Source organism: Bactrocera dorsalis, chromosome 3 (assembly GCF_023373825.1).
Source record: "Bactrocera dorsalis isolate Fly_Bdor chromosome 3, ASM2337382v1, whole genome shotgun sequence".
Lineage (NCBI taxonomy): Eukaryota > Metazoa > Arthropoda > Insecta > Diptera > Tephritidae > Bactrocera > Bactrocera dorsalis.
In genome coordinates this window covers 68,699,531-68,722,478 of record NC_064305.1, presented here as the reverse complement: position 1 = coordinate 68,722,478, position 22,948 = coordinate 68,699,531, and the positions used below count along the sequence as shown (strand labels likewise).

General features: G+C 31.1%; 1 protein-coding gene across 22 annotated transcripts in view; it reads right to left on the bottom strand.

Moving 5' to 3' along the window:
* Positions 1–22,948, bottom strand: part of LOC105228884 (myocyte-specific enhancer factor 2) — a 231,304-nt gene that overhangs the window by 16,452 nt on the left and 191,904 nt on the right. For all 22 annotated transcript variants that reach the window (XM_049453190.1, XM_049453180.1, XM_049453186.1 and 19 more), the window contains one exon: positions 2,740–3,320. In XM_049453190.1, coding sequence (XP_049309147.1) covers positions 2,740–2,793 — 54 coding nt within the window. In that variant the 5' untranslated portion in view covers positions 2,794–3,320. The remainder of the gene's footprint in view (positions 1–2,739; positions 3,321–22,948) is intronic.

Sequence of the window (22,948 nt, the reverse complement as noted above, 5' to 3'; positions counted from 1 at the left end):
ACATCCTTGAACAACTGCTATTATAAACAATGAAATGCCTATAATAATTTACAAACATTTATATTGCACACAGAAAGCTTAGTTATTATGCATTTAAGGCATTGCCCGTCGACGTGTGGCTCATCCTAGCCTTGGTTTCCAATTAATCGATTTTTATCGCACACATCTAAGTTCAATGCAAGGATATGAGACATTGGCGCTGACAGACAATGCACACAGGTCAGCATGCAGTTTTTGTAAAAGACACACACATACACAATTAGAAAGCCATATAGACACTATATATGTGAGTGGTTTAATTTTGCTGCCGTACGTGGACGTTGGGTAATGTGAGCGTCTTCGCACGCCGTAGGCATATGCCAAGAGACAGTACTTTAAGTGGGCCTAATAGCTATAAAGTTGCATATATGATGCACGTTTTAGACAGACCGTGACTCTTAAGGCAATAGGCAATATAATATTGAGTAGAGGAGTCAATATTCATGCATATTTTTATATTAGGGATGTCCTTAGTTGAGTGGTTATTAATATTTGAAAGAATCAATTTTTTTATGCTTTGTGAGCACAACTGAAGAAGTCGAAAATTAAAGCTTCTGATATCGAAGATAGTAACAGATACGATACGATATAATAATATTATATGATACTATAGTGTCGGTTTCAGTGATTTTTCTAGGAACGAAAAAAAAATAATTGAAGTTCTCTGAAGGCTTCTTTAAAGCAGATTAGTAATAAAATACGGAGTTGCATTTTTTCATCGAAGATTAGATTATTCTATGTGGGAAATCTATGGATTGAGAAAAATGCCACGTGCCCTCAGATTGCTCGTAAGGATATACATATGAAGTTCAGCTTTTTACAAGGGAACGTTATTTTTTGAAGTCTTGTAAATATTAAATAAATCATTATATGCTCATTTATCAACTGTCATTATCAACAATTAATTTTCTTTACCGAAATTGCGAACATCCCTAATATTAATTTCCAAGCAAGCGGATATTCTTCGGGTTGTGAAAATACAGCATGTCTAACGGTCACCCGCACGGCTCATTTGCAATTTAATTGTCACTTATTATTTTCTAACTAGACAATGATTAAATTTGCAACAGCCTTATTAAAGTACGACAAATGCGGAGTTGAATGAATGAATAATAGAGCGCTGATTACGGAGGTCGAAGTAAGAGACATCTGATTAGCAAAAGACAATGGATGGATGGACGTAAAATGCTCTTTGGGCTGCGTGTGAGCTAAGAGAAAATCTAGAGGATATGCAGATCGATATGTGAAATGGAGGAGATATTTCGGGTGCAGCTAATTTGCAACAACAAATACAGGAATTTAAGTCATTTGAAAATTCACAAACTTAAATAAAAAAATGATTTTCATAAACTAAAATTTAATTTTTATAAAATTATTATTTTGTGTTTCAATAAAAAATTTAAAATTAAAACGGAAGTAATTAAAAAATGCATTCTTATTGATCAGTAGAAGATTACATTTTTTTTTCATATTTTGGTAAAGTAAAAAACTATTTAAAAAAATTTAAATCTAAAAAAGGTTGAAAATACACCGTTAAACTAATTTCATTTTAAATATTAATTTTTTATTGATAATTTTTTTATAAATAATTTTTCACTTTTCCAAAAAAAATTGCAAATCATTTATTTTCAATATTTTTACATTAGAGCATGAGAGGAATACTTTTAATATATTTATTATGTTATGCTTTATTATTAAAAAAAATTGTAGACTTGTGTACTTTATATTTTTTTATTTATGTTTTTACGCTCTTCATTTTAAAAAGATAACAAATATTTGAAAAAGAAATTTTTGTATAAAAATTTTTTTATTTATAAATATTTGATATTTTATAAAAAATCATTATTATAAAATTTTAGCTTTTCAAAACTTTTTAATAAAAAATATTTCTAAAAATTTTAGAGTGGTTTCTTTTTGTTTCTGCTATTTAATATTTTCAGTTAAAAAAAAATATTTTTATTACAACAAAATTTTTTTGAAATATAACAAATACGTGGAATTTTGTAATTAAATTTTCTAAAAAAATAATTTGAAAAAATGCATTTTGTATGAAATAATATTTACGTATATTTTTGATGATGTTAAATATTTTAAATTTTTTTTTTAATTTTGAGTATTTTGTAGTGAAGTAACTCATATTTAAATAAAGATATATATTTTTATGCCTTTTAAAAAACAAAAATTGCCATAAATATTTTTGATATTTAATATTTTTAGTGAAAAAAAATTTTTATTAATATTTTTATTAAAAAAAATTTTTTTGAAAAATAAATTTTAAATAAAAAAATTATTTTCAATATATTTCGCAATTTTTTATAAAATTATTATTTTTTGTTTCAATAAAAAATTGAAATTTAAAAAGAAAGTAATTAAAAAATACATTTTTATTGATCAATAGAAGATTAAATTTTTTTTCATATTTTGGAAAAGTAAAAAACTATTTAAATTTTTTGAAAAATAAAATTTTTTATAAAATATAAATTTTCATAAATATTGATAATTTCAGTATTAAAATTTTCATAAATAATAATTTAATATAATTTTAAAAATTAAATTTTTATAAAAAATATTTTTGTGATATTTAGTATTTTGTAGTAACTCATATTTGCTTAAAAATAAATAAAAAAAGATATATATTTTTACGCCTTCTTTAAAATAAAGATTTCCATAAGTATTTGGATTTTTAATATTTGCACTCACCTGTCGGTTACGCTCGTCGGTGATGCGTGATATTTGTATTTTTTTCCTACCCATTTTGTACTAGTATCACCGCTATGCTTGGCTAATAAATCTCGTCAACTTCTTGTAAAAATTCCCAAACGCGCGCAAGCCGTATAAAAATCGCCAATATATGTGTGTGTGTATGTACACAGAATAAACTTTTTATAAAAAATATTTTAGCTTTTGCTTTTGCTAACTTTTCCGCTGTTTTCTTTTGTAGAATTGCGTCTATTTAGAGTGCTGCTGTTGGCACTTGGAGCGATGCCTGTTTAAAATTTTCACGCGCCGTTTTTATGCTTTGTTGCTCTGCCGTTTATTTACAAAAAATGCGCTTGAAAGCTTCATAGCTTTCGACAGCGAAAACTCTGGGACTCTTTCAGCTTGCGCTAATGGACGGTTATGCTGTTCTTGTTAGTGTTATTGTTTTTTGTATTTTTTCTTAAAAATTTTTTTAAATGATGTTGTTGTTGTTGTTGTGGTAATTGATGTATGGTTACAGTAGTTGTACAAGAGATTTTTGTTTTCTTTAACAAACAGGTAGCGCCGTTATGTAAAATATCCTGTAAAGAGAGGAGAGGAGAGAGTTGAAATAAAGGTTAGCGAAAAATGTATTATTGTATTATTGAAATAAAAAAATGATAATAATGTTTTTTTTTTTTTTTTTTAATTTTTAAATTTTTTGAGTTTTTTATAATTTCATATGTATTTAGGCGTATAAAAATAATTATAATTTTTTATAACAAAATTTTTCTTTAAATATTTTTATTAAATTATTAATTTGTGTAATCGCATTTCCACAATCCTTTATTGTCACCAAATCAAACCCGTTAACTTTTTTCCTTCATCGATCAAAGTGAAAGTGATTTGTGAAGAGTGGTTTGCAGGTGGTGTATGAGAGCGGTAATGGGAGTGAGTTAAATATTAAATTAGAGCAAGCTAAATCAATGGGAAATCCATTCATGTACAGCTGACTCAACTTCAAAGGCTAACATTGTGAAGGGAAAAAGGAAAAGTGGGAGGGGAAAAGTGAAAATCGATGACAAGGAAATATTGACATAAATAAGGTAGTTACACTTAAATGATTATAGGTTGGGGCAAATTTATACAAATTTTCAAGATATATTCATATAAGTATTTGTATATGATAAATGTTTGTATATATACTCGTATATGCTTAAATTGTAACAAAAAAGCACCCGGCGTTTAAAATAAAACGAATTACTGGCAAGTTGCAAGTACCAAGTGCTTGTAAAGGGTGATTTTTTAAGAGCTTGATAACTTTTTAAAAAAAAAAAACGCATAAAATTTGCAAAATCTCATCGGTTCTTTATTTGAAACGTTAGATTGGTTCATGACATTTACTTTTTGAAGATAATTTCATTTAAATGTTGACCGCGGCTGCGTCTTAGGTGGTCCATTCGGAAAGTCCAATTTTGGGCAACTTTTTCGAGCATTTCGGCCGGAATAGCCCGAATTTCTTCGGAAATGTTGTCTTCCAAAGCTGGAATAGTTGCTGGCTTATTTCTGTAGACTTAAGACTTGACGTAGCCCCACAAAAAATAGTCTAAAGGCGTTAAATCGCATGATCTTGGTGGCCAACTTACGGGTCCATTTCTTGAGATGAATTGTTGTCCGAAGTTTTCCCTCAAAATGGCCATAGAATCGCGAGCTGTGTGGCATGTAGCGCCATCTTGTTGAAACCACATGTCAACCAAGTTCAGTTCTTCCATTTTTGGCAACAAAAAGTTTGTTAGCATCGAACGATAGCGATCGCCATTCACCGTAACGTTGCGTCCAACAGCATCTTTGAAAAAATACGGTCCAATGATTCCACCAGCGTACAAACCACACCAAACAGTGCATTTTTCGGGATGCATGGGCAGTTCTTGAACGGCTTCTGGTTGCTCTTCACCCCAAATGCGGCAATTTTGCTTATTTACGTAGCCATTCAACCAGAAATGAGCCTCATCGCTGAACAAAACACGCGCGCGAAACACATTTCGAACCGAACACTGATTTTGGTAATAAAATTCAATGATTTGCAAGCGTTGCTCGTTAGTAAGTCTATTCATGATGAAATGTCAAAGCATACTGAGCATCTTTCTCTTTGACACCATGTCTGAAATCCCACGTGATCTGTCAAATACTAATGCATGAAAATCCTAACCTCAAAAAAATCACCCGTTATTAGTCCAACTGAGCAAATTAAATTTTTTGCAGCAAAAATAAGTGCTGTAAAGCGGTATCTCATACTTGTCAGCGACGAATAGCGTTTATATGAATACCGGTTACTTGATGAGCGCTTCAGTTGACGATATATCTCCGTAACAAAAAAAAAATCCGTTACTTTCGGTGGGAAACTTTACTAAAAATTTGCTTACGCCTTAATGTAGGCAAAAATTTAGAATAATTTTCGGCATTGGCCTTATTTTTGAGATAAAATACATATATGAATATAAGTGATCGGCTTAGCCTATTTAGCCAGGTTCGTCGAAATAGTAACTCAGTTTGTGAGATACCGACTTGAAATTTTGCACACGTATTTTTCTTACGAAGAAGTTGCTCATTTGTCGAAACCACCGATTTCCGATCACTATAGCAAATAGCTGCCATACAAACTGACCGATCCAACTCAATTCTTTGTATGGAAAACTTTTTATTTTGACAAGAAATCTGCAGGAAACTTCACTCAATTAATTTTATAAGTCATAGCTAAAATCTCCGAAGAAATTGTTCAGATCAGACAACTATAGCATATAGCTGCCGTACAAACTGACCGATTGAACTTAAGTCTTTGTATGGAAAACTTTTTTATTTGACAATGAAATCTTCAGGAAATTTGGTATGAGTTATTATGCAGGGTATTCCAAAAATCTCCGAGTTCTGATGCAGATCGGACCACTAAAGCATATAGCTGTCATACCAACTGACCGGCCAAAACCAAGATAAAGGTCGTTTTATATTAACAATGTCAAAACTTCACAGACGAATGTGAAACAATGTTGAATTCTACAAATTAATCAAATATTACACCACAGAACTTTTTTTTTAAACCTTTCCAGTACAGCTGCAGTAACCAGTGACGTTTCTTCGGAGGAAACAAACAATGAAATTTTATTCAAACAATAGTGGCTGTTAACAGAACAGAATAGAACATATATAGTATTAAATAAATCTTATTAGAATTTACAAACATATCTACACTGGCCAAACAATGTTATGAAATGGACACAAAAACAACAACAACACAGGTAGTAAAACGACACATATTACAATTGTTACAAGGAAGCGCATAAGTTGTTTGGTTTGTTGTTGTTTGGACTTTTCTCGTTGTTGTTGTTGTTACTATTGTTGCTTTCCAAGCCAGCAGCAACACGTAACACTCAATAAACGCACACAAGCAACAGCAAACAGTTGCCGCGCTGCCGTCTACGGCATGAAGCTGAGCTCTCTCAGTCACTCTCTCTCACGAGTAGTTATATAACTGCCGCTATGTACTGATATAATCGCGTTGCACAAACATATCACGATAATTTAATGCGACCGTCCGTCTGTCCTACGGTTTACGTCACGCAACGCAAAGCAAAATAAACAACAAAAGCAATTGCCATGAAAAAAATAAAAGGAAAAGTAAAAAAATAATAATAATAATAACACTCAAACCAAAAAAAACAACACAAAAGAAGAAACCCCAAAAGCAGTGAGCAAAAGCACAAACATAAGGGCGACGTTGAGCGAGTTCAATTGTAACGGGTAAAATACGTCAAAGGCAGCTAGTGCGCCGCCGGGTTGCACAAACAGGCAGCGCCGGTGTGAAGGAAAACAAGAAAAGCAGACTCCAAAAATGCTTGCGGCAGGCAAATTGTGTGGGTTGTAGCTTAAACGTTGCCAACGAGCAGCAAAAGTTGTTGTTGCTGTTGGCATTTTGCGGCGTACAAGAGAATGTAGTTAGGCAGCAAGTGTGGAAATGAAGAAAAGGAGGAAAAGAGGCAGAAAAGAAATGAAAGAGTCTCAAGAAAAGCGTAAAAGCAAATAAATAACGCGCTCTGTTGCCTTAGGCCGCACTCAGCCAACGCCGTTTTGGTTGCTGCTATTCCTGCTGGTAGATGTTACTCATACGCTGCGGTGCGCCCTGCGGCTGTAGTTAAGTGTGGTCCTCATGGCGGCTTGTACTTGAGCGCAAAATGAGCTGAAAAGGCCGCAAATAAAAATGCTCAGCGGCAGGTAGGAAAGGCGTTAAGGAGGAGAGAGAGAAACAAGTCTGGAGCTGGCATTGGAGGCATACATATGTATGTACATATGTCAGTACAACACTGTTATTTCCGCTAACAGGCTTTGAGGGTGTGAGTGTGTGTGGTGTTGGGATGATTACAACATTTTTTAGGCGCTTGTGGTTGTTATAAATATGGAAAAAGTGCTGTTGGGGTAAGAAGTATTTAGTGTTTGCGCTTATAATGACAGACAAGGTGGCTTAGGCCCATGGTAAAAAGAGCTAAATAAAACGACAACGAAATATACTTTTTTTAATAAAATTAATTTTTTATATTAAATAAAAAAAATATTATTTTATGTTGCAAAATGAGTAAAAAAGGCAGTTTATTCATAATGTGGCCTACTTCAAGGCGCTTACAAATGCTTTTGTAATTAAACTGCAACAGATAGTAAATGAAAAATCTGATCAAGAATTTCCGATTCAGAAGATACTCTAGTTACATCTTCAACTATGTAATATACAAAAGTATATAGTAGTAATACTTAAAAAAACTTAATTTATACCAAAAACAGCTTTCACTCGAAAAAGTTCTTGATTAATTTTCAGCACTAAATAATTATTTGTATATGCTTTCAGTATAAATATGTAAATATGTAAAATCATAAAATTTTAATCAGCAAAGCTTTCACATAAAAAAGCTCATATTTCATTTTCATTACTAAACAATCGTTTGCAAGGAACTTCATATGATTCGTCTTTGCATTAGATAGAAAAGCTTTTAATTCATTTTCAGTACTGAACATTTCAGCAGAGGCTTTAGTTGAATCTTATTTGGAGCAAGCAGAAAAGAAGTACAGCAAAGTAATAATTACAAAACCAAGCGTATAGCTAATGAATTTCAAAGCTTTCATTTATTTTTCAATGCTAAACGATTTTATATAATTTGCTTTTTACTTAAATTGTATTTGTATAAATGTGTTTAAGAAAAATTGGGGCGTAGTTTGGCATATAATACAAAAAATAATATTAAAATAAAAATTTTCAACGGTTTTTAGAATTTTATCATGTAATTTCATGAATTGTAGAAAATTTATAAATTTTTAGACGATTTTAATAATAATAATAAGTTCTAAAAATACTTATGTGATAACTGTAATAATATGAATAGGAAAATTATTACAACGAAAGAAGCTTTCATATGAGAAAGCCCTTGGATTTTATTTTTTAAAAGTAATAAGATTTTATTGTTTAATTTCTCGATTACTGTAGTAGAAATATGAAACCTTTTATAAAGACAGTTTTCTTATAAAAAAAGGAAGCTTTCCTATAAGAAAGTTCTTTGAATATTGTTCTTCAAATAAAGTAAGTTTACTATGCTTGTTTGATTCTACGATCACGGTAATAGAAATATGAATTTATAACGAAGCTTTCGAGTCAGAAAGCTCCTTGGATTTGGTTTTTCAAAAATAATAAGATTTTAATAGTAAGTAATAAAAACATGAAAATATTTATAAGAAAGCTTTCATTTCAGAAAGCTCCTTGGATTTTGATTTTCAAAAACTAAAAATTTATTATTAATAAAATTTTTATAACAAAGAAAGCTTTCATATAAAAAAGCTCTTTGGATTTTGTTTTCCAGAAAATATAAAATATTATTTTATTTTCCGACCACTGTAGTAGAAATTTGAAAACTTTTATAAGGAAGGAAGCTTTCATGTCAAAAACTTCTTGAATTTTGTTTTTCAAAAACTACATATAAGTATATTGTTTTTGTCGCAATAATAGGAATTTTTGTAAGGAAGCTTTCCTATAAAAACACTTTTTGGTTTTTATTGTTAAAACATATTAGTTTAGCATCCTCATTTGTCATTCCTCATTTGGAATAAGAAAATTTCTATATTTCTATAACAAGAAAAGCTTTTATAAGAAGATATTCTTCGAAAGATTTCAGTTATTTTTACTCATAAGAAAGTGGTTTTAAGGCTAAGTTTGAGCTGAAAGGAAGCTTTCATACGAGAAAGCTCCTCCGAAGCTTTTAGTAATTTTTGATTATAAAAAAGCTTCTAGATATTTTTCATATATCATATAATTAACAAACGAAGCTGTCATATGTAAAAGCTCCCCCAAAGCTTTCAGTTCATTTCAACTTATAAAAAGTGGTTTCAGGGCTATGTTGGAGCTAAAAAGAAACTTTCACACGAGAAAGACCCTCCGCAGCTTTAAGTAATTGTTCAATTATAATAAAGCTTTGTTAACTTGAAGATTATGAAAGCTCGCAATTTCATGGTCAATTTGTTCAATTATAATAAAGCTTGTAGATATTTTTCTTATGTCATACAGGGTTTAAGTTTAGGTCAGTTCCGGAGGCTGACTATGAAATTGCGAGCTTTCACAATCTTCAATTTAACAAAAAGTTGAGCTAAAAGTCATGTACTCTACACATATTAGAATAGAATAGAAAAATAACGCCTTCCACACTTTTTCAAACGCTTTCTTTATTGAAACTGCATTACTGAGAACCCCTTTAAACACATTGTGGCAGTCGAGCATTCTTTAAACGGCCAGCCGACAAAACTATAGCACATTTAAAAAGGAAGGGTAACAAATGTAAATGACTTGTAGAAAGAATAACTCAAATAGTACGCACATACATACATACAGGCACACATAAAATGTATGTATGCAAGTGTTTTATTGCTGCGCTGTTTGCTTTTAAGGTGTATTCCACAAAGTCTTAAGCCACAAAATAGAAAAACGGATTATAACTGTTTATTGCACACGCCAACGTCGTCGACACATGCACATACATCGACATTGTAACGGCCACAAACACTAATGCAGTCATTGTCACTGCCACCGCCGCCACCACTGTCACTGTCATGGCTAGTGTCATTATCCGTCGTCCGTTGCGGCGATTCGGTGTTTAAACGAAGGGCCTCGAAATGTGAAAGCGAAAGTGTGCGATGTCTTGGTTATAAAGAAAATGTGAAATGGAAAAGCGTAAGTGCGGCATAGGTCAGTTGAGAGCGCAAGTACACACATACTTATTTACATATAGTATATGCACAGATTTATATGTATATAGTATACGAATATACTTATAATACTATACTCATAACATACAAGAAGCATATTCGTGGGCCTTGTTAAATTAAAATTCATTTACGTACTTCCGGTGTTGCTTACCAACTGTTAAATACTTTTTAATTACAGCTACAACAACAAACGTATTTACAACTGCTCGTTTAACAACAATTACAATGCAACAAAAGTAAAGAGCCACGCGTGCCACACGAAACTTAAGCACTTAGACACATATGTATGTATGTACATATGTACAGTAAATAACTGCGAGTTTTTTTCAAAGAACAGCATAACTAAAAATAGCATTTTTTGAGATTAACGATTTTATTTCCTGAAAATCGTTGTCGTAGTCATGAAGGCTTACGGTAATAATAAAACATACACTTTTGCATAAAACCACATAACTTAAAATAACATTTCTAAATTTTGAACCTTGAAACTTAAGTTTAACTGAAAAATTTTTTGATGAAAATTGCTCTTGTAGTAATGAAGACAAACGGTAATAATAAAAACCTATGTTTTGTCATAAAACGACATAAATATAAATAGCATTTTTTCATTTTAATACCGTAAAATTTGCCTTTGGTAGAAAGTTTTTTAAATTTTTCGCTTAAAAATTATTGTTGTAGTCGAAATTTACAGTAATGAGAAAAATCCAGATTTTTGTGATAAAATACCATAACTAAAAATAACAGTTTTTGAGTTTAAAATTTTGTTTAATGAAAATTGTTGTTGTAGTCACGAAGCTTTCCAATAACGATAAAAACTCGCGAGTTTTAATAAAAATAACATAACTTAAAATAGCAGGTTTTGATTTTAACGCAGTAAATTTGTCCTTGCTCGAAATGTTTTTGCTTATTTGCTGAAAGTTGTTGTTGTAGGTAGCAATATTTATAGTAGTGATAAAAAACTGTTTTTGTTTTCTTACTAAAAACAAACCAACTAAACATTGCGTTTTTTGATTTTTCAATTTTTTTATGTTAAAAATTGTTGTTGTAGTGACAAAGCTTTTCAATAAGAATATAAAGTAGCATTTTTTAATAAAACAACATAACTTAAAATAGCAATTTTCCATTTTACCGCAATAAATTTTGGCTTTTTTTCAAAGTTTTGAAATGTTCTACTTATAATTGTTGTTGTAGTCATGAAAACTTGCGGTAATAATAAAACCTTTTAATTTTTTATAAAACGACATAACTAAAAATAGCATTTTTTGATTTTAACATTTTTAAACAGTATGTGGCAACTCAATGTCGTGTGTAGCTATGAAGTCATAATGCGCCCAAAAACCACAACACATAAGCGTTTGTTGTTGTAAGCGAAAGAAACACAAAGAAAATCCCATAACAACAACAGCAAAAACTTCAAATTTATGTACGTGCGCACAAACACAGTTGTGGCAGTTGCCAGCATGTGTGTGGCAGGTAACGCTGTGGCAAGGTGAACACACCAACCAACTGCCAACCAACTTCAAGGTGAAGGTTAGTGGGTCGTGGCTTTTCTCACCCTCTTATGACAGTTATGCTAACTGTTGGCAGCGCGTTGGGTGCGCTGGTTCGTTGCTTTCCTTTGCACCGGTGACGCTGACGCTGACGAATATAGCACACGCGGCATACGTGGTTTCGTTGACAAGGACAGGAAAAACCCTAGGTTAAGGGAATTTACCATGCGCCAACGCGCACAAGTGAATGGCCGCATGGCAGTTTGGAGGTTAACGACTAATCAAACAGCGCTTTGTGCTTATTTAATTATGTCGATATACACTTGGAAGTGTGTTAGATTTCGGATTATGCGGTTGCAAAGGGAGAACTGGAACTGCTGACTTCAATTTATGTGCTGCAAAAGTGAGGTTAAGTTTGAAGATTAAATAAAAGTTGAGCTACAATAAGACTTAGCGGTTCAAAATGTAGCTCCAATACTTGAAAAAGCTTCAAACCAGTATTTTTGATTGGTACAAATCATTTAAAGACGGTCGAGAACGCGTTGATGACGAATTACGTCCAGGACGGCCATCAACAGCAACTGATGATCAACACGTCAATTTAATAGAGGAACTATTGCTTGAGAATCCACATCTATAACAGTCACAGATCTTACAGGCGTCGTTGAAATATGGGAAGAATCAGTGAAAACAGTTTTGAAAGATTATTTGGGAATAAGAAAAGTGAAAGTACGATTGGTTCCAAAAACACTCAATCTTTTCGAAAAAAAGCGTCGCCTTAACGTCTGTGAAACAATGCTTTCGGACTACCAGGATGTCATTAATCGCATTATTACTAGCGATACGTCTTCGATCTATGCTTACAACGCGGAAACAGACGATCAAACGGCGGTATATCGTTGCAAGGGTGAGGCGGAAACCAAAAAACCACGTCAAATTTAAGTTATGTTGACAGTTTTCTTCAGTGTGGTGTGGTATCGAGGTGTGGTGCACTTCGAATTCCTTCCGATCGACCAAATTGTTAACAAGGCATACTATTTGAGTGTTATGCGTCGTTTGCGCGAAGCTATTCGTAAAAAGAGGGCGGAATTACGGGCCGACAACTATTGGTGTTTGCACCACGATAATCGTGGCCGCCTGATTAAGCTCCGTGTCATTTTTGGTTATTCGGCAAACTTAAACGACCGCTCCGGGAAACAGTTTGAGTCAATTAAGGACATTAAATGTGAATCGCTACGCTTCGAAGGCTATTCTGGAAATTGACTTTGACAACTGTTTCAAGGATTGGAAAAAACGTTGGCACAAGTGTATTTGGGCTAAGGCCGATTGCTTTGGAATGTCTGTTGAAAAAGAAATGCAGTTTGAAAAATAATTTGGCTTCGAACCAATAACCTCTCGCACGGTGGTCACGTACTTAAACCATTTGTTAGTCGCTCTATACAAAAACTACAACTTTGTCTGTTATAACTTATATAACTAGTTAAAACTGTATACATCTTGCCTACATTTTTGCTCTTTGTAATATCCTAGTAATATTGTTGGCTTGTTATCAGCCATAGTTTAATTTGTTCGCCAATATATTTGCAGGCTAAATATTTGCATATTATTTAAATTGAAAAGTTTATCAAAGCAAACGGAAGATAATGAAAATATCAAAAACAAAAAAAAAATACTCATAAACAGCCGACAATGTATCTGAGAACCCTAAATACGCAAGTATGTCTATAGTAAATATATATTAAGGTCAATTTTGTTTATGTTTGTTGTTATATTTTTAGTTAGCACTGCATACTTAGCGAAACACAAAAATAACGGGTGATTTTTTTGAGGTTAGGATTTTCATGCATTAGTATTTGACAGATCACGTGGGATTTCAGACATGGTGTCAAAGAGAAAGATGCTCAGTATGCTTTGACATTTCATCATGAATAGACTTACTAACGAGCAACGCTTGCAAATCATTGAATTTTATTACCAAAATCAGTGTTCGGTTCGAAATGTGTTTCGCGCTTTATTTTGTTCAGCGATGAGGCTCATTTCTGGTTGAATGGCTACGTAAATAAGCAAAATTGCCGCATTTGGGGTGAAGAGCAACCAGAAGCCGTTCAAGAACTGCCCATGCATCCCGAAAAATGCACTGTTTGGTGTGGTTTGTACGCTGGTGGAATCATTGGACCGTATTTTTTCAAAGATGCTGTTGGACGCAACGTTACGGTGAATGGCGATCGCTATCGTTCGATGCTAACAAACTTTTTGTTGCCAAAAATGGAAGAACTGAACTTGGTTGACATGTGGTTTCAACAAGATGGCGCTACATGCCACACAGCTCGCGATTCTATGGCCATTTTGAGGGAAAACTTCGGACAACAATTCATCTCAAGAAATGGACCCGTAAGTTGGCCACCAAGATCATGCGATTTAACGCCTTTAGACTATTTTTTGTGGGGCTACGTCAAGTCTAAAGTCTACAGAAATAAGCCAGCAACTATTCCAGCTTTGGAAGACAACATTTCCGAAGAAATTCGGGCTATTCCGGCCGAAATGCTCGAAAAAGTTGCCCAAAATTGGACTTTCCGAATGGACCACCTAAGACGCAGCCGCGGTCAACATTTAAATGAAATTATCTTCAAAAAGTAAATGTCATGAACCAATCTAACGTTTCAAATAAAGAACCGATGAGATTTTGCAAATTTTATGCGTTTTTTTTTTTAAAAAGTTATCAAGCTCTTAAAAAATCACCCTTTAACATTACGGCCTTTCTCATCTTTCGCTTATCTCTATTTATATGTATTTATTAAGTTTTTCCAGCTCCCAGTATTGTTTCCTATAACAGATCAATTGAAAAGTCCTCGGCCGGCCATAGTAAAAAAATTTTTGTTGACAACTTTTTTTTGTTTTTGTTCAACATAGTTCCTTTCAAGAGAGTTAGAGACTCACCAACTTTACGATACCATTTTTGTAGTCTGATTTGTCCTTTGCTTTAAAATTTGCCTCGGTTTCGGCAATCACTTCTTCATTAGACGAAAATTTCTACCCAGCGAGCATCCTTTAGAGATAAGAACAAGAAATAGTCGCTGGGAGCCAGATCTGGCGAATACCGTGGACGCGGAAGCAATTCGAAGACACTATGCATTGTAGTTTTGAGTTTTTTAATATTTAGGAATCTATGTGTTTTCGATATACCATAATACTATGGCGTAACTGGTTCATGACCATTACTTTAAGTACAATCTTGAAAATTTTGCAAATACCGTTATGTCTTTTTCGTTAAGCAAAAATTTTCGCTTTTTATGTTTTCTACCATAAAAACCGTTAACTTGTAGGCTGCTTTAATACATAAAAAAGAGTTTTTAAATGTTTTTTAAAAACCGTTGCTCAATATAATGCGTTTTCGAAATTGTTTTTAATATCGTTAAGTTGTATAGATAAATAAAGCATTTCGTTGTGTAAGTTCTTCTCTCTACCAAAGAAGAAGAAGAAGAAGAAGAATTTTATATAGCCATGTTAACTTTTGGGTTTTTTGATATTTTAAAACGTATTTTCGAGTGTTTTCGAACTGCCGTTATATGTCTTTTTTTTCAAAATACTGTTATTAATTAGTGGTAGGTTGTTTTAATACGCAAAAATTCGTTTTTGAGTGTTTTTCGAATACCGTTTTCAATATAATGCGTTTTTGAAAATTTTTCAAAAGTACCGTTACATTTTTTAGATAAGCAAAACTGTTATTTTTGCATGTTTTTCTAAATACCGTTAAATTGTAGGTTACTATAATACACAGAACTGTGTTTTGGGTGTTTTCGAAATACCGTTATCCAATATAATCTGTTTTCGAAAAAAAAAATTTATAGCCATGTTTATCCTTTTGCATGTTGTTTTTAAATATCGTTATTCAATATAAGGTGTTTTTGAGAATTTTTTAAATGTACCGTTATGTTTTTTAGATAAGTAAAACTTTACTTTTTGCATGTTTTCAAAATGCCGTAAAGTTGTAAATGTATTTTAGAATGAAAAAATGTATTTTTGAATGTTTTCGAAATACCGTTATATGTCGTGACTGGTTCATTACTATTACTTTTTAATAACATCTTTGCTAAATACGGTTACCGTAACAATTAAGTGATGTACGCAATTAGCTGAAATTGACTGATATTTAACTAACTTTTTCTACAAAAATCATTTTTAATAAAAAATAATTGTAGCTGCATTCATATTTATGACAGCAAATTTGAACACTAAACATTGCTGTGTAGTTAATATATTAATATAAAAAAATTAATAATAATTATATACACACATACATATATACATATGTAAATATGTACAACTTATGTTGACGATTTTAATAATTTTGTAAACTGTGTAGCATATATTATCAGGCAGCAGCAACAACAGCAAGCCAAACGCCAACACATACGATAATCAAGTGAAAAAGTGATAATAATAATAGTAATAATGACAATAACAATAAAAGTAAGCACGAGCTACGGCGATAACAATTTACGTCACTCACTCAATGCTGTTGGTCTGACGTGACAGACAAAACACAAAAGCACACAATGCGTGGAAGAAGAAAAAGCGAGAACGAATTTCGAAAAAAAAATAAATAAATAATAAGTGAGCACAAAAGAGAGAAAAAGGACACGAGTTCGATATGGGTGCGTGGATATGAAGTTACAGATGTTAATAAATGTACGTTTCCTTTCATATATAATATACATATATGTATGTATGTGTATACAAATATACATATATAAAACTGAATAAATAACATTTTTACATACAAATATACAGTCAAATATCGAAAGAACGTCAGCAACTTGCACGAGCAAATGCTCAGCGTACTCACATCACTCATACGGCATGTAGAACCACTCAACATTTGAGCACAACCGAGTATAATTGTATGTATGTTTGTAGGTAGTTAGTATTGCGACTCAAAGAACTCATATGTCTTACTTTGTGTACACAAAATTTGAATAAATGCCTTTATATATGTATATATGCACGTGTATGTGTGAATAAACACATATACATATATGTATGTATGTATGAAAAATTACAGCTAATCGAAAGCAATTTATAAGCTTTAGTAAAAGAGATATAAAAAAAAATTGTCAACTGAGAGTTAAAAATCTGGTGGACAGAGTTGCCACCACAAATAACAAAAATAAAACTAAAAGCAACAACAAAAAACTTTGAACTTGTGCTTCCTGCAAAGAGTGTGTGTCTCTCGAAGCACTGCTCTCCATATTAAAGGAAATAGTCCATGTAATTATGGGTTCAGTAATACTTGAGGTAGACAACAAATAGTCGACTTTGGTTTATATGTATGTGCGTATGTGCGTTTGTCAACTATTTTTAAACATTTGAAGGTTATTGCCTGGTTAAATTAACACGGCTTTGCCGGTGGCACACTTCTGTCGTTCTATTTTCTACTGAGCGCGGGGTTGGGCATTATAGTACGTATGTATGTATGTATGTACTTAACTGCATATATGAGAGCAAGCTTTATAATCTTTCCGTGATATAAATTTTTAAAGTTTGTGAGAAAGTTCAGCGGTGGCATATGTTGGCGAAGGATATTTGATTCGAAATTTACTCACGGAAGCGTTTTAATGAATTTTGAATGTATTTATTATTTATATGTTATTTGAGTGACGTAACGGTTTAATTTTGATTGGTATGCAACAACAAATACTTATGATTTAAATACAATAATAAATTTCCAATTTTTTAAATGAATTAAGTGAAAATTTTCGATTAAAAATGTATACATATTTTTTTTGTTAAAAACAATTTTAATTTTTTTTAATATTTATATCTTAAAAAAATTATTTTTTAGTTTTTTTTAAATTTGTTGAAATTTTTTTTGAAGTTTTATTTTTAATTTTTTTAATAATATACTTTTTTGGTATTTCTTTTTAATTTTTTAAATAAAGTAAATAAAAATTTGTAGTTAAAAATTTCTTTAATAAAATACTTATTTTTTATTTTTAAAATTGTAATATTGCTTTTTACAAATTTGTTTTACAATGTTTTAATTATAAATTATGTTAATATAATATTTATTTTTTTTTGCAATTCTCTTCTAAAATTTCTTAGATGAATTAAAGCAAATTTTCGATTAAAAATGGAGAAACATAAAATTTTGTTTGTTTAACAATTGTTTTTAATCTTTAAATAATTTTTATTTTATTTTTACACTTTTAAAAATATGGCGAAATACATTTTTTAAGTTTCTGTTGTAGATTTGTGTTTAAATTTCCTTAAAAAATATATTTTTTTGTGGAATTTTAGTTTTAAATTTGTTTTTGTGAATTAATTTTAAGTTTTCGATTAAAAATGGTTTTTTTATTAAAAATTATTTTTTGTTTAAATATTAATTTTAATCTTTAAATAATTTTTTTTTTATTTAAAAAATTTTTTTATATATTTTTGTGTGCAGTTCTATTTTTAAAACTTTTAATTATAAATTTCTTTAATAATGTATTTATTATTTTTGGAATTACAATTTCAATTTTTTTAACATGAATTAAAATTTTTTTTAATAAAATATTTAATTGTTTTTAGAATTTTATTTTTAAATTATATAATATTCAATTAATTTGTTTTTAATTTTTTATGTTTGCATTGTAATATTTCTTTGAAATTTTGAAATTAAATTTTCTATATGAATAAATAATAAGTGAAAATGTAAAAACATAAAAACAGTTTTTTTAGTTAAAAAATTATTTTTAATCTTTAAATAATTTCTATTTTTTCATTTTAAAAAATTTCAACAAATTTTTCATTATTTTGTTTTTTTTAGTTTTAATTTTAAATTTTGTAATTGAATTTAATGAAAATTTTCAGTTTAAATTGCAAAAATATTAAAAAAAATAGCTTTTTGATGTAAACAAATATTTTTAATCTTAGCATAATTTTTGTTTCATTTTTTAATTTTTACAAATTTGTTTAAATACATTTTTATGTAGTTTGATTATAAATTTATTAAATACAATATATATTTTTAACTCTTTTTAGTGTTTTTTTAATTAATTAAATGAAAATGTTCGATTAAAAATGTAATAACATTAAAAAATATTTTGTTTTTGTTTAAAAAATTATTTTTATAAATTAAAATAAAATAAATTTTGTTTAATTATTTAATTTGAAAATGTTTTTAAATACATTTTTTATGGTTTTTGTACTTTCATTTATAAATTTTTATTAAAAATTTCTTAAATGACATATTTTTTTTTAATAAATATTTTTGTTATTTCAACAATTATTTTTGAACTTTCAAATATTTTTATTAATTTATTAATTTTTAAAAATTTTTTGAAATAAATTTTTGATTTTTTGTAATTTTATTTTTAAAATTTGTAGTTAGAAATTTCTTTAACAGAATTTGTTTTTTGGAATTTCATTTTTAAACATTTTATTTATTCATTTATTTTTTATGCTTTCTTATGTTTTTTAGTAATATTTTTTTTTTAATTTTTAATCAATAATGAATTTCATAAATGTTAAAAATATTTTTTTTATTTAAAACTTACTTCCATATTATTGCAATTTTATTTTATTAATAATTTTTTTTTATTGTTTTGTAATTTTTTTAAATATTTTTTATTTTATAATAATAGTATTCAATACATGCAATTTTCCTAATATAGGAATTATTATAAAAAATATTAAAAATTTTCAAAAACACAGTAATATAGCATTAAAAGCGTTGTCACCAGATTTTTAATAAAAAAAAATTCTAAGTCAGATCAGCATACACGATTTAAAATCGAAATTCGATTGAAACCATATTTAAGCTGAAAGTACAAGTCATTGTATCCAAGTAAATATTATTGTCAACTCACTATTCACCAATTTTGTTTGCAACATTTCCACAAAAACAGTGGAAAACAATAACATAGACAGACACTCCACAGCACGTGGACCGGGGAAAATGTAAGTACACTACACACTTTCAAACACACACATATGTAAATACACGTTAGAATGTCTGTATGGAATTCGTAAATATTTGCGCACATGTTGGACGGCACCGCACAGCCGTTGAGCCGACCCGAAAAGGAGAAGTTGCGCTGGGGGGCTGGTTGTTCTGTTGGGACCGTTGCTGGGTCGTCGGGCTCCGCAACACACGCGCCTCCGGCCTACATTATGCGCCACGAATAATTTTGTATGCTAATATTGATTTAAACTATTAGCGAAAATGAGCTCCGATAACAACTTCGCTGCGTAGAAATATGTATACGTGTGTATGTGTCTTCTGTTGGGCCGTATGATAATTGCAAAACTTTAGTGAATCTCAAATTTATTAATTTTTGTAACATTTTTGTTATTATTACCTTTTTTTGCATGGCCGTAAAGGTCGCAGAAGCGCAGACTGCTGGGCTGTTTGCCGGCGTTATTTATATTTAGCAATTAATTTAGAAAAAATAAAAACAATATGTAATTATTGTGAACGTTCTAAAATAACAACAAAAAGTTCGTTTCTAATTATTTTGAGCAGTTTTTGGTCAGCCAAGACGAGCATTGCGCTGCTCTTTCGAACTTGAGGTTATGGCAAATGCGAATTTCAACAATTTTTAGCTAGATCCTCGCCTTAATAAATAATCTTAATAAATAAATACTTAATAATTGGGTTACGGTTGGTGTTATCTAAATTTAGCAGTCGTTGGTTTAAGTTCAAGAAGTGTTTGAGCTCAATTTTGAGGTTATGTGGCAAGTAATTTTCAACATTTTTCAGCTGGACCCTTGCCAATCTACGAAAAAATGGCTGAGGTACTTAAAATTGTTGTTGGTGTTATCTAAACCTCTAAGTTTAAGGTTTAAGCTTAAGAAATCAACCCTTTCCCACTCATAACCCTCTAACCGAAATCTATAGTAAATTGAGCGAACTTGATTTTAAGCCCTAGCATACGACAGCATATAAAAAGCTTGTATGAAGAATGGTGGCAAAACAAAGGCATATTTCTTTTTACTGTCAAATTACAATTGGAAAGTTCTCTTACACGTTTTGAAGAATCGCCGGAGCATTTTCATTTTAGAAATAGACTCGGGAGTTTGTTGTATATCATTAACAGAAACCTGATCATGGTTCAGAACAACTTTTTCGACTTTAACTTAGCCAAGACTTGCACCCAGCTAACTTTTTGGACTTTAACTTAGCGAAGGCTTGCACCAACCTAACAAAAGTGATCACAGCAATCGGGTTTTTCGATATTATCTCGTGCTCAAATACACAGAATCTTTACATAGAAGCTAAAGTATGTAGTGTACTAAAAGTAACTCATGATAGCGTAATATACTATGCTGCTTCCAAATGGACGTTATAGGTTCTCAGGTTGGTTCTAACAACGACCGAATCGGGCTTTTAATAAGGTAATAAGGTTTAAATAAGAAATTGGATGGAACGAGCTACCTGTGTGCAAAACTTCAAAAATCATGCAACGGTAGATCGGAAGTCCACAAAATTCCTATTGTTACTCGATAGAAGAGACTGTAACATAATAGAAATACTAACTGGTCATTGTCTGAAGGCAAAACATGCCCACAGGATGTGGCTGACAGATCAAGCAGACTGCAGGAAATGTCTACAACAGGGCACCAGGTAAACAATAAAGCATCTTTTGTACACTTGTCACGCATTGAAAAGACTGCTGTAAGCATTTGGGGTCTCCACGTTACGATGGAAAAGGTATCGATAGGCCGCAGATCCTGTTATAATTCGCGTCAAGCGCAAGCATCCTAAAGGATGACTACTTCTTATGAAACTAGCAAGTGAATCACAAAGGACCAAAACTGGTCTATACGCGGCTTATTGGCCTACCAGATTAACCTAACCTAACCTAACCTAACCTATAGAATCAGTTCCCATTGTGTGATCTTATCTCTGAGCTACCCCAAGTTCCAAAGAAAAATATGGTAAATTAAAGGAATTTGTTCGACATCGCGACATTTTCAACTGATCTCATACTGAAGAAAAAAACGCTTCTGTTCAACTTTGTAGAAGGTCAATAGACTATTTGACAATTTTTAGTGGAAAGCATGCTCTAAAAGCATTCATAACCTCAACTAGAGTAATTATAAACACACAAAGCAAAAAACTGTATTGAACTGATTATAGAATAAGAAAATAGCGCCCTCCAAATATATGTACAGATGTTAAATGGGACTCGTTTTGGACTGACAGATGGCGCTCCGCTGCGCGGCTCGTCAGTCGAAGTGCCACTTAAGCGAATTCCTCGAGAAAATTGCAAATTAATGGCTGTCACATAGTGCCAAAACAACAAAGCATCAGACATAACAACAACAATGAAAATAAAAGCAACAAAATATACAAAAACAACAATAGAAACGAAAACAAGCTGCTCTGGCAAATGCAAATAATTATTTATCTTTCAAATCAACACGCCAACGAAATGGTGTGAAAAATGTAGAAGATTGTTTCTAATAAATAATATTACACTTGTTGTTGCTATTTTTTTCTTTTTTTTTAACAAGCAAAACGACTGGCTACAAAATGAGTATCGAATTAGCGCGCCATTGCTAGTTTATGGATCACACTGATTGACGACATCGTCTATTTGCATTCGCACAATGCTACCGAAATAGTAAAAATCAAACAGAAATAAACACGAAAATAAATAGCAGTTCGAAAATATGCAGCTACGGCAGTTGTGTGTGTGTGTGTGCTACAAAACACTCACACATGCTTGTATCTACGCGGGTGCATGGTTGAAAACTTAAGAAGATCAACAGCTGCTTTGCAAGCGGGTAACTATTAAAGAAGTGTGTGTGTGTGTATGTTTTTGTGTGGGATCAGCTGAGCTAAGCTGTTGTTCATAAATTTTCGCTATCTATTTATTTAATTCATTTAGGGCTGATTATATTTCGTGAACGTAGCGAGTGAAATATTAAAAAAAAAAATATATATGTATATGTATGTGTGTATATATGTATATATGCTAAACATGTGTGCAGACAGCTGCATATAATTATATATAAGTACAACAATTAACTACGACTGTATCGAAACAATAATAACAAAGCAGTTCCTTGATTTTCATCATTCAGTTTGTATGACAGCTATATGCTATAGTAGTCCGATCTGGAAAATTTCTTAAGATATTGTAACATTCTTTTAGCAAATAATTTGTGCCAAATTTGGTGGAGATTTCTTTTCAAATAAAAAAGTATTCCTTACAAGAACTTAATTTTGTTCGTTCAGTTTGTATGGCAGCTATATGCTATAGTAGTTCGATCTGGAAAATTTTTTTAGATGTTATAGCGTTTTATAAGAGAAGACTTTGTGCCAAATTTGGTGATTATAACACGTCAAATAAAAAAGTTTTCCTTACAAGAACTTAATTTTGTTCGTTCAGTTTGTATGACAGCTCTATGCTATAGTAGCCCGATCTGGAAAATTTCTTAAAATATTGTAACATTCTTTT